The following is a 13,043-nucleotide window of genomic DNA, read 5'->3' on the forward strand; positions in this document are numbered from 1 at the left end:
TAAATAATGTTTAGAATTTAGAAATGTTTTTCATTTTGAAAAATGTTTAGATATTTTCAAAATTCAGATTAATTTGTTTTTAAAGTTTCGTTTGTTCAAATTTTAATAATTCTTCACAAAAATTTATAAAATCGAAAACTAGATAGAAAACAAAAAAAAACTAAAACAAAACCGAAGTCCCTGCCGAAAAATCGGGCAGACACACACAAAGCTGGAATCAGTACGAAAGCAAACGGGCCCGCCCTTCCCGATCGGCGTCGCTAGAAGCGATGTATAGCCGTAGGGTAAACGGAAGCGGATTTGGTGCACATGAGCCTTTCGGTTTTTAAAATATTTAAAAATTATACTTCTGTGTTCCAGAAAAGATCATAAAAATTATTCCATGGATACATACACATTTCTAGAATAATCATGCAAAGTTTCGGTAGAAATTGCTTTGTATTTTGAGCTATAGGAAAAAAATAAATTTGCGGTTGTGTATAGGGGCATATATTTGTCAGAAATTTGAATTTTTTGTACAGCTCAAAATAAATCATATTTTTCTCCAAATTTATTACCGTACATTTGAAATGTTTATATATGTGCGTATTTAATTTTTAAAAATTGGAATCCAAAAAGGGTAAACCCGCTAGACCGAAACCGATATTTTTTTTTTTGAGAATTTCGAAACCGATATATGGTACCCGCTGTTACGCGAAATAAGCCCAGAGGCCCAGACCCTTCGGCCTTCGCCATCACCGCATTCGACAACCCTAGCCGCCAGCCATCACCGCCCCATCGCCTCTGCAGCAACCGTCGGCCGGCAGGCCCCTCCTCCCTTCCACATTCTTCATCCGGCTTCCCCCTTCGACACCCCTCTCACCGGCGCTGTCGACAGATCGATCCCAGCTCCGGCAGCGGGAAGGAGCTGGTTTCTTTAGCACCCACGTCCTCTCTCATGGGGGATTCCACCCCTGCTAACCTGCTCCTGCCGTGTCCGCTGGCCACGCACGCCGGACTGATGGCAGCATCAGTTCTCTTCGATCAGTAGTATCTGCCGCCGTCATTTTTCAAGCCTCAATTCCCCTCCCCCTCCCCCGGTTCCCAGCACCCCCGCCTCTCCCTCTAAAACAAGAAGAAAACCCTGCGTCGCGACTGTTCTGATGTTGGTTTCCCGGTGCGCCGCCGCCGGCGCACAACTGACAAACCAGAGAATAACGGCAGCTCAGAGTAGAGTTGGCCGCGTCACCGTTCTTGCCGCGGGAACTGTGGCCAGGGAGCTTACCCTTAGGGGTTCCTTCCTGACGTCCTCCCGCCCCTGCCGGATCGGTGCTTCATGCCCTTGGCCAGTGGTAAGTACCTTCCGGGTTGCTCAGTTCCCTAATTCACCCATTCTTTATTTGAGCTCTACTCTAAGTCACTGTCTCTGTAGCGTTGCTCCCCTGCTCCTTCCCATGACATTGAGGAGCGGCGCGTCAGCAATAAAAAGAAGAAGAACGATGAATGGGAGGCGCTGAAGGCGGAGATCGCCGACATGTTCCGCCCCCTGCTGCGCAACCTAGCTGAGATTTGCTCGCTCCGCCGTGCGTATGATCTCGAGGACTACCAAATCGGCATGCTTTTTGGTGCGTTCGAATTGAAAATTTCCATTACATATTCATTTGTTTAATTGCTGAACCAACGCAGCGCCCCTCACGTTACAGTTTTTATGTCTATCTGCAGGTGCGTTTCTTGGATTGGTTGGCTGCTACCAACTGTGGAAGACGGCTCCTTCGATTTTCGTGGATGTCACGCTAGCTTTCTTGTTCTATAAGCTTAGCATTGTATCCTCAGAGCTGCATCGACAGCGCAAGTCCAACAGCTGGACCACCCGGCTGAAATTTGGTACTCCTTAAATTTTTTTAATTGCTTTCCAGTTATACTACAGACTGTTAGTACCAAGACGAGTCATGTGCTGCACAAATTAATAGAGGTAGCAGAGGAAATTATATAACAAACTAGTATCTTAATCTTTGCACCTTTTAATGGGAGGAAAAAAGGTACAAATGACAGTACTGAATTATAACAATCAAACACATTCGAAACTATCCTATAAAAATAGCAACACCCAAAGAAAAATAAAAACCTTTTTTCAAGCAGAAAACCTTGTTCACATAGCAATATTACTGGTTATGCTCTGCCATTGTTGAACCTATACCAATGTTGGAGTAATAGACCTATCTAATTAAATTTCTTAGAATTTTTTAAAGTTAGCATTAGTTACCTCAACAGAATATCTGGCAGTTATGAAGGTTGTATAGTTACTTAATATGGGAATGTTAATCCGTGCTTGGAATGGTGGTTCTCATAGGACGGCAATACATTTCATATTAAATTAGGTGATAGAATCAGACATGAAGGCATGATACGTACGTTGAACTTAAGATATTCTCTATGCTTGCGAAGCATGAGTGTAAGATATTCCCTTTAAGCTATTCTGAGCCTAAACATAACAATATTTAGATTATCTTGAGCCATAGTTACTCAGTAACTGTCAATATTAGTATAATCAAAATTCAAAGGTGTAGCTGTTTTGGGATTCACGAGTGATTTATAATGCTTGTACTAATGTAATATCACTGATTGGGTTACATGGTACCAAACTACCAATTAGATCCTAGATGTATCTGATTGCGAAGCATAGATACAAGATGTTCTCTGTTGATCTATTCTGTTCCTAGAACTATTATTATGGTCTTATCTTGATTCATTATTAATGTTTTGAGACTTAAAAGGTACTATGTGCTCTATTCAAAACTGCATTCAGTTTTGGATCCAGTTAACAAATTTATAATGCATACACCTGAATGTTCTTGGTTACTTGCACTAATGCCATATGTCCACTGCAAGATTGATCAATAGCAACAATCGTGTGTTCATTATTTAGATCACGGAGGACCTTCTGTAGCGACATTAAATAGCTTCTTTAGCATTAATTATAACTGTATTTCTTGCACATTCATATAAAATTTATAACCAAGGGTAACTTTTTTGCATATCAGAAGGCATTCAGCTTTTTTCCCCAATGGCTGAACCGCGTTCCTGCTTGTAGTAGTTCCACTTCGTCATATTTTTGAACGCTCATTTGATAGCCTTCTCAATGTAGGTACCATACTTGTCATGGTTTTGAAGGACATCAAGAAAAATTATGTTCTCCTGGATGTTATTAGGTGAGTAGGCAATTGTCTAACTATTGAATCATTCAGTAGTCATTTAAAACTTACCTTTCAATTTATGCACCACATAGTTCTGGTTTGAGGATTCCTTTTGTTTCTTATATATTTTACAATTTGGATAACTTGTCAAGCTCATATACCAACAATAAAGCGTCATAGAAGTTATATTTCATTATGGTTATCTACCTATAGGTCATTAACACAGAGGTAGCTAATGCTTTCTGGTATCCACATGAACCTTGTTCCAACTGTGATCTTTAGGGATACATTATAGCGGTAGAAAACATTCCTAGAAAATTAGACGCGTGAGGGTTAAACTAGAACAATGTACATATTTGTGATGTTGAATTCATGATTAAGATGGGTACAGTAAGGTTCTGTGAGACGAGTGATGAAAGAGAAAGATGAGGGACACATTTTTTCTTGCCATTATTAGATTCCGCTGTGTGTGTCACTTTGTTCCGGTGCCTTAGTTTAACTTTATTTCTTGAGATTAGTGTCAGGTGTTGTGGTTGTCTCACACTAATAACAGGGCGACAAAGGTATTCAAAGTGCGAATGAGTCACACAGATTAAGCAATACATGATGTCCGAGAGCAGTTAGCCTGTCATAAATTGCCCTAAAACGAGATAACACAAGGTTTTCATAGTTAACATGAACCCTGTGGACTTTGCTTCACATCTGGTAGGTCAGGAGATCTTCAATCGCCAAATTCTCTCTCCCTCTCCCCCTCTATGACAAAGCAGTTCATAATGCATGAAGTATTGTTAAACCAATTTGTCTCATTGCCCTGCATGTAGAGAGAGTACAAATGTACAAAATATGGGCTGTTGGATGTTTTTTCTCAATGTCTAATGCCATCTCATTCAGTCCTTGGTTCGCCATTCAACATGGTTGGTGCAAATAATGTTGTGCCTGTGATGGTTTTTTTTTGCCAAGTTTATGTATTAGCTTTGAGAACTAATATTGGAGCCTGAACACAAACATATGAAACACTTTGTGTTTATTAGCGATGTGGTGGTCTTGATAAGTATAATTCTTTCACATAAGATATCACTCAGCTGTGTTCTATCTGTATGTTTCTTATGTATTCGATATTCATATATACATGTTTGTAGTCAGCCCTCATTTCTCTGCCAATCTTAAATGAAACTCTGTAGATTATAGAGTCCTGAGTCCTACTTCATGCTAGTAAGTTCATTTTTTTTGTATCTACTGTATCAATATGATAAAGGTGGGAGTTTAACTCGGGAATTCATTGTATCTACTGTCAATTAGTACAAAATCGACAATACCATGAAAACACTTGTTAGTAGATTGGGCTTCCTGGGAAGTTCCATTTTTCTCATGCATTTTTTTTGGAGATGCTTCATTTAACACTAACTAAATGTTGTTTCATGTCATAGGATGCCAGTTTTCCTCCTCTACATCTGTGCATTCCTATTTGATGTTGCTGGCGTGAAGAAGTATGGAAGGCGCGGTCTGATTTCTTTGATTAAGCTGCTGAAAACTAGAGGTGGAATTCAAGAAATATATAGGATTATGTGGTATCCTGGTTATATCTCTCCCTATGATGATTCCGCTGAGTGGCTGCGAGACTCGCATCGAGACTCTCGTGCATGAGAGTGGATCCAGTTCCTGAAGATTTGGAAGAAATTTTGTTCAGTTTTCCCTTCCATATGAAGGGATGCGATGTAGTCATGTCCCATCCGAATAAGCCCTTACTGTATAGAAGGTGGGGAGCCTGCGGGACTGGCCACCAGTTCGGAAGCTTTTGTGTAATTTCAATATGTGCGTACAAGGTCTCATCTGTACAAGTCATGACATATGACCAGTACCTAACTTATCTTAGCTTGATATTTGCACATTTGCCACTGTTCTATGAATCTTATTGAAGTTCTCTAGTGGTTATTGTATATTATCCTACTCTTATGTGATACCAATTGATGTTTGATTATTGTGATAACTTGGTTTGCACAGCAAATGTGGTTACTGGGGATAATGCAATCGTTCATTGCCAAATACATATTCTTGTTACCTACGAGAGAGAAAACAATAGCCTGAAGTTTGTGCGGTTTTGTGGTCCACTTGGAGTTCAGGTACTCTGCGTTTAACAGCTCGCTAGTACAGCATAGTATGACCTGGAACGATTTAGAGCCTGTCTTCCCATCCTATGATCGGCCGCTAGCGTATCATCAAGTAGCATGCTTATGAGCCGGCGGCTCCTGTCTTTGGTCTTCGAGACCTAGAATGCATCGGAGTGCAGACTTGCATATTTCTTCAGGCCAGCAAGGTCCCAAAGCATCGACATGGTGTAGAGGACGAAAACAGGAAACCTGCAGCATGTATTCTCTTAAACCCACAATTAGCATGTCTTTTTTAGATTAAATGCTGCGACTATATTCATATCCTGGACATGTCCAGATTCAACAAGTCTACAGTACAGCCGGTGGAGCACCAAGCCGCTCATTACAACTTTTATTCACGCAGCTTTCCTTTGCTAAGACATGTGGATATTCATCAGAAGAAGCTTGATCTCATTCACCAACTGTCCGTTGGCCGACTGGTCCACTTCATCCTTCAGAAGTTTCGCTGCTACCCCTGTGCTGTCAGTTTCCAGGCACACCTTTTGGACCGACACCTCCTTCGCGAGAACAAGTGCCCTCCGGCAAAGCAAGTAAGTCAGCTCCTTCAGCATCGACAACGTAGGGAAAAAATGGCAGGCCCCAGCCGCGAATCTGCCATGATGGTCTCTGATGACCACGCCACGCCACCCGCACCGCTACCAGTGGACAACAAGAACGCCCCGTCTGCATTCACCTTACTCCAAGAACTCCAAGAAGGATCCGGAGGGAGCCACAGCTCCACGGTTTTAGCAGGCACGGCCTGCGCCAGGGTATGCAGACTGGCCACTCTTCGACCCCATCGATTGATCTTCTTACCACCGCTCGAGGGTTTTCAATTCACCCAGATTCCCGCGCATCATTTCTTGCTTGCCAAAGGTTGTAGATCATTCTCATCATAAGTGCAACCTGATCAGGTCCGTTCTTCCCAATCCAGTCCAGAAACCAATGCTTGAGCTCCTAGTGGTGCGGTGCAAAAGCATGTTGGGTGGGCACTCCATCTTAAAACCAGACCCTTCCTGCAATTCTTTCCACGCCATGGATGAGTGAGGACAACGACCAAAATCTGTCAATCAAACTCTCCTCCCTACCGCACACTAGACATACAACTCCGTCTTTGATATTCCTGTGTTTGAGTTCAGATCCAACAGCCAACCCGTTCTCAACTAATCTCCAGACATGTATTAAAGCGAACAGTTGAGCTAAAAAAAACTCCATCACAAAGAACAGAAGTTAACATGGTAACACATGAAAGAAGAACACCCCAGTATAATGGCATATCAGGTACTCACTGCAACAAAAAGGCTGAACTCTTGTTCCAGTGTGAGCCATGGTTTTGCAACAAAAATCCTGACCCATTGTTTCTCTGACGTGGTTCGCCCAATATGAGGATAAAAAGATTTTTCAATGGTATCAATCCTTGCGTAACACAGCACCATAAACTACCTACTGTTTTTCAGCTCCTGGTTCCACTATCATATTGTAACGGAACAAAGTATGATCCCAAGTCAATAGAGGTCTAACCGCTTCAGGTTTACTGCAACCAAACCAAACCACCAAGCTAAGCAATCTGTTATTAATGCAACAAAATCCACTACAAGGAAATAAAACGCCCACTATCCATCAGAACCATATCAGATATATATACAAAAGCTGAAACGACAGCTAAAAAATCCTGCAATGTTCAGATCCTATCTTCTCTTCCATCTTCTCCTCCATCATCACATTCGACCACCTTCTGCACAATGCAACCACTCCCCGTTAAACTCAACCCACACAGATTCTATTCTACAGGGTGTAGCCTGCAGACTACTTAGAACCCAACAAACATTGGAATATAGAGGGAATGGAATAACGCAAAATATGAGTTATTAGTTCATGTATAGTTTTATTCAAAATCTCAAGACTAAAATTAACTATCATTCAGTAACTGAAATATTACAATCAATTGACATCAAACAATGAATAAACTTAACTGGTGTTTTTGGTGCATACAAATTGAACAACATTTGATCAAGTTGCCAACAACGGAAGTGCAAGAAAACATTAAGTCAATCATAACCTCGAGAGAAAAACAGAAACTTAGCACAATTTAAATATACTTACAGCGACACAGGTCTACTTGAAGATGGCACAGATTGTTGTGACTATCTTATAAAGCTTGTCGGCCTTTTCACAAGTTCCTGCTAAGATCACAGCCCACTCATGACCCTTTGACGCCATGAAGCCACACCAAATGCTTAAACCTACGAGTGCTACCAGGGCAGACTTTCTGATGATATTGGAAACTTTCTTATCTCTCAGAAAATAAGCCTTCTGAATCATCAGAAACATGGCAACGATTGTTGCAATCTTCCGAGCCTCATCGGCATCAAGAACCAAATACTCTGAAAGAAACGACATGACAACATATTTAGATATGGACAGTAAATGTGCAAAACTTGAACACATCTAAATATATGTCATAAAAGACGTTATCCTTTATACAAATATGTCATAGCCCAACAGGCTGCAGCCAACAGTAAAATGTGATAACCAAGTCATGCACTGCCAAAGAGAAGATGGACATGCAGTAGTTTTAAGGACAGAACCCAAGGTACCCCAAAAAACTTTAGCATGCGAACAAACGAAAAACAAATGCGAGGCAGTTTCATTGCACCCACAAAATGAACATAGCTCAGAACCTTGCCACTGCCTTTTTATTCAAGTTATCACAGGTAAGAATAGCATTTTAAAACACTTGCCACAGGAAAATCTTAATCTTGAGGGGAATTCTCGCTTTCCAAATCCACTTGTTATTGGAATCAGCTAGGTATTTTTCCAAAAACTGATACATTGACTTTGTAGAAAACAAACTTATTGGCAATTAAACTCCACAAGACACCATCAGACACTCCAGGTCTATTCTATAGGACTGCTGCACCATGTCAGGAAGCAACCTCCTCCTAAAGGGAACAGCAAAATCACAGCCCAACATCTTTTCAAATGTCCAATCCTGAGCATAAAAAATATCATAATAGAAAAGTGTAACTTTCACACAGAGAGGTTTGGTCCAACCAAGGATCCATTCAAAATCTCACTATATTGCCATTATTCAGAACCAAATGACGCCATTTAAAATAAAACTCAACAGGGGGAATCTGATGCCCTTGGCTTAACAGACGCCACAGACTTATTTCTCAAATATATAGCTTTCACAATATCTTGTCAAATGCCATTTTGAGTTTCAAGTTTCCACCACCATTTAGTTAATAAAGCAATATTTTGTCTCCTCAGATCTTTTACCCCCAAACCCCTTTAACTCTTAGATCTGCACACTCTATTCCACTTAACCATATAATATTTCCAAGATGTTGCAGAATTAAAAAGCATGAACCCAACAGAGTTAACCTCCCACCAGATGTTGCAGAATCACACACCCAAGCATCCAATTTTTTAATGAACTTAGCGTCAAGGAAATCCCAATCAGCATTTTTAAAATTCTGAAAAGTAACCGGCATACCCAAATACGTAAGAGGAAGCTTGCCAACTTGACAATTAAAAAGTTCAGAGTAGAATTGAGCCACATTGTTATCACCTCCAATAATAAACAACTCACTTTTCAGAAAACTGATTTTAAAACCAGATATCATCTCAAACATATAGAGAAGAAGCTTCAGATTGACAGCTTTCTCTGGATCATGTTCAATGCATAGAACCATATACTGAAGAATGGCCACATTGTTATCACCATCTTGGTGAGCACTTCCCCAGCCAAGTTAAACATAAAAGAGGATTGCGCTCTAAAAATAAGGTCCAATCTCATCACTGATCCACTAACTGTCCCATTATAAAGAACTTGACGAATCCAATAACAAAACATAGGATTAAACCCTGTCACCCGAACAACAAAAATTCCCATGTTTACCAATTGTTATTACGATCAATGGCTGCAGCAAATAACAAGGGATCCTCATGTATCTATGTCAGTTAGGTCCGTAGCTATCGAGTATACAGGAACATGCCTAATTTCCATTTCAGATTCGTCAGCCACATCGGAACAGCAAGACTATAGGTGGTGGCACGCCATGCATTAGTTTCGTGTCCCCAAAAAGTAGCTAGAAATCATACCAGGATCAGTATGAGTAGCATCTGCAAGCCCATGGTCGGCCGCATCCTTGCTGCAGTTGCGCAGAACCCGGCTGCCCCTGCTTGTACCACCAGCACCTGCGTATGAACAAGTTAATTAGGAGGACCATTGAAGAGCAAATCTCCAGAATCCGACCCTCTATTTCAACCAATCGCATACCCAAGGTTGATTTTCCGCCGGTTGCGTGACCGAAGGTCATCGAGGAGCGCGGCGCGGCGGAGCAAGCGCAGGAAGAGGGGTAGTGGAGTGACGCGGCAGCATCTGCGTACGAACAAGTTAGGAGGACAAGGACAATTCAAGAGCAAATCTCCAGAATCCGACCTCTATTTCAACCAATCGCGTACCTGAGGTTGATTTTCCGCCGGTTGCGTGACCGAAGGTCATCGAGGAGCGCGGCGCGGCGGAGCAAGCGCGGGAAGAGGGGCAGTAGTGTAGCGCGGCAGCATCTGCGTACGAACAAGAGGCATATAAGCCTAAATCTCGACAAGGGTACCTACATATATACCAAATCCATACCGTAGGACGAGTTTGCCCCGGCGGCGCGAGCCACGGCCACCGAGGAGCGCGCCGCGGCGGAGCGAGCGCACGAAGCAGGGAGGTGGAGGCGCGCGGATGCGGAGGCGGGGGCGCGGAGGCCGAAGGAGATGGAGGAGGGCGTGGTCGTGGCTCCGGCGACGTAGGGCTCTCCAAGGACCGCCCGCAGCGTCGCAAGCAGCGCGATCCTACCGGCGATCGCCATCGTCGGCGGTGGCTTGCGGAGACGCGCAGCGAGCGAGCGAGCGAGCGTGCGTTGGTGTTGTGGGGTGGCCGGTGGGGGCGGGGCGGGGATGGGCAGTGTGCTGCTAGGGCCTTGCGGCCCACCTACCTATATGGGGTGGGGTGCTCCCAATCCCAGCCGGATTTCCAAAAAGTGGGCTCAGCCCGTGACACCTCGTGATCTTAACCCGATTCCTTTCACCCGTTTCGTGGGCTCGACTCGTTATGTCTTGCATCGTTGGTGCTCAGTTTGGTTCCTTTCTTTCGAATCCTATTTTGCCTAAAGTGTTTTTTTTTTGGCTCCCCATCTTCAATGCTTCCGTCATTTTAAAAAAGTTAAAAAATATTTTTACAAGTTACTAAGAAATTTGAAAATAATTTGAGGATTGTCAATGATACATCTCACAATATCATACAAAATCTTAACCCGAAATTCGTTTTATTTTGTGCTAGACAAAAAAAAAATGACAAAATCTGATATGTTTGAGAGATTTGAAAATGACTACTCAGATCTACACTTTTGTCATTTTTATGTAGATCAGAATATAAAGTATTTGAAGTTGATATCTTACACCCTTGTGGATACAACATTAACTATATACAGATTTATTTTTAGAATTTTTTGAAACTTAAAAATATGATTTTTTTTTTTTTTATAAAAAACAGGATCATTAGTGCCCATGGCACCAAATCTCCATCCCCTGTTTTGCTCTATCTATTTCACGTACGCAGTCATGCTTACGCCGGCGTAGAATGGGAATATCTGAGGCATTCTCTAGGATCCACCAGGGAAACCTATATCGCCGTATCTCTTTCTCTTGGCAGTGGAAGGACTCTCTTGCTTCATGAAGGTGCATGCTAATGCCGAAGAGATCAAGCGGGTTAAGGTTGCAGGTACGGTTCCTTCAGTTAATCATCTTTCATTCGCGGATGACATCCTGCTATTTTTTTTGGTGCTAGTGCACAAGAAGTTGGACGTGTTGGAGAAATCCTTCAAATCTGTTGCAATGCCTCGGGATAGAGAATTAACAAGGAAAATTCGTCAATTTTCTTTATTAAAGGAGTTGCAGAAAATGTGCGGGAAGATATCAAGGTAGTGCTTAAAGTCCCAAATGAATCTTTGTCACATAGATACATGGGTCTCCCATAAGATGTTGGCCGATCTATGAATGGATGTTCTAAATACTTGAAGGATAGGATCTGCAAAAGGGTTCAAGGATGGATGGAAATTCTTTTGACATCGGGAGGGAAGGAAGTTCTCATCAAGTCGGTTGCACAGGCTATCATAACTGAAAGACCAACGATGTCGCCTAGAAGGGGCTGAATAGGCGGTTTAAAAACTTTTACCTAGGGGGCTTGAACAAGTGCGGAATAAAACTAAGTTTTAATTGTCAACCACAAAGCCTACCTATAAACTAGGGTTTGCCTATGTGCACCAACAACATATGCTAAGTAAGATACGCAACAAGGTGATACCAATATATGAAACATCAAGCACGAAAGCTATCACAAAGTAAAGTATATAAGTAAAGGAGATCGGGTTGAGAAGTAACCGAGGCATGCGAAGACAACGATGTATCCCCAAGTTCTCACCCTTGCGGATGCTACTCTCCGTTGGTGCGGTGTGGAGGCACAAGGCACTCCAAATGCCAGAAAGGCCACATTATTCTCCTCGAGCCTTCCCACCAAAAGGGAAAACCTCGATCCACTAAGGGTTCCTTGAGGTGGTCACCAAAACCGTACAAGTTTGGGGAAATCTCCCAAGTAACAAGTTTGAGGCAAACGGCTACAAGGCTACAAAGGCTACAACGTGAGAAACAGCTACAAGGCCACAAAGGATACAACACCACAAAGGCAACAACGCCACAAAGGCAACAACTCCACAAAAGCTACCACACCACAAAGGCTACCATATGCCACTGTTGCCTGCCAAAACCCACCGGCGAGCAGTGGTTAAGCAACACGAAGAGCCGGGAGACTCCCAAGACTGCTAAGTGGGCCCTGGTGCCTCGCGTCGTCCCGCAAAGTTCCAAAGACACGTCCCGGCGGTTGTAAGGGCGTGCCACCTGACCTATACCCGATCGTGAAGGTGTTGGATTGCTTCAACTAGTCTCCCGCATGGTAGACACGTAAACATTAAATACGAGCCCGATCGGCTCTCGTGTTGCCTGTGGATCGGCTCAAAGAGCCGATCGCCCCATGGTTCACGTTGGATTTACGATGACATGGGGATCCTGCTTGATCAAAATAAAGCTAAACCAATCTACGACAGTTTAGGGTTTTCACCGCATAATCGGAACATCCTACGCGTAGTTGGGCCTAGCAGATACGAAAGATGATGGAAACTATCCCTAAAAGAGGCCTAAAAACCAACGTTAAGTCAATTCCCGGAACATCCCTTATAGGAACGGTGAAACAACACCTCACGCACTACCGGATCGTCCAACCCCAGCATAAGGCCTAATCATGCAGATATTAAACTAATCCTTGGAACAAGGAGCAACTATAACAGATCAGATCTACTAAGTAACGAACAAGCAAGGTGTCGCCCTTACACCTAGATAGGTGTAAGGGCAGCCTAGATGTCAAAGGACGGCATTGCTAAGCAAATATGCATAAGAAAAGCATCAATGCAAGCCCCAAAACATCTATGATAAATAGTGCTACTCGCCATCAACAACGCTTCAAAGACGAGTAACACAAGGTAACGAATAACGTATATCGCCTAGATCGCAAGATGCGATCTAGGCAGCATGATGCTTACCCGGAAGAAACCCTCGAAATAAGGGGTGGCGATGCGCCTGGTTTGTGTTTGTTGTGAACGTGATTGTCCTCCTTTCT

General features: G+C 42.8%; 1 protein-coding gene and 1 pseudogene across 1 annotated transcript; one reads left to right on the forward strand and one right to left on the reverse strand.

Annotated features, from left to right (window-relative positions):
• Positions 1-717: 717 nt before the first annotated feature.
• LOC127302178 (uncharacterized) lies at positions 718-5,131 on the forward strand (annotated as a pseudogene).
• Positions 5,132-6,879: 1,748 nt separating this feature from the next.
• On the reverse strand, positions 6,880-10,264 carry LOC127302180 (uncharacterized). Its single transcript, XM_051332581.2, has 6 exons — positions 9,963-10,264; positions 9,791-9,892; positions 9,606-9,707; positions 9,428-9,523; positions 7,424-7,704; positions 6,880-7,055 (listed from the first exon to the last, which is right to left on the reverse strand). The coding sequence occupies exons 1-5, from the start codon at positions 10,183-10,185 to the stop codon at positions 7,436-7,438; spliced, it is 792 nt and encodes a 263-aa protein (XP_051188541.1). The 5' UTR covers positions 10,186-10,264; the 3' UTR covers positions 6,880-7,055; positions 7,424-7,435.
• Positions 10,265-13,043: the final 2,779 nt, after the last annotated feature.

Source organism: Lolium perenne, chromosome 5 (genome assembly GCF_019359855.2).
Source record: "Lolium perenne isolate Kyuss_39 chromosome 5, Kyuss_2.0, whole genome shotgun sequence".
In the NCBI taxonomy this organism is placed as follows: Eukaryota; Viridiplantae; Streptophyta; class Magnoliopsida; order Poales; family Poaceae; genus Lolium; species Lolium perenne.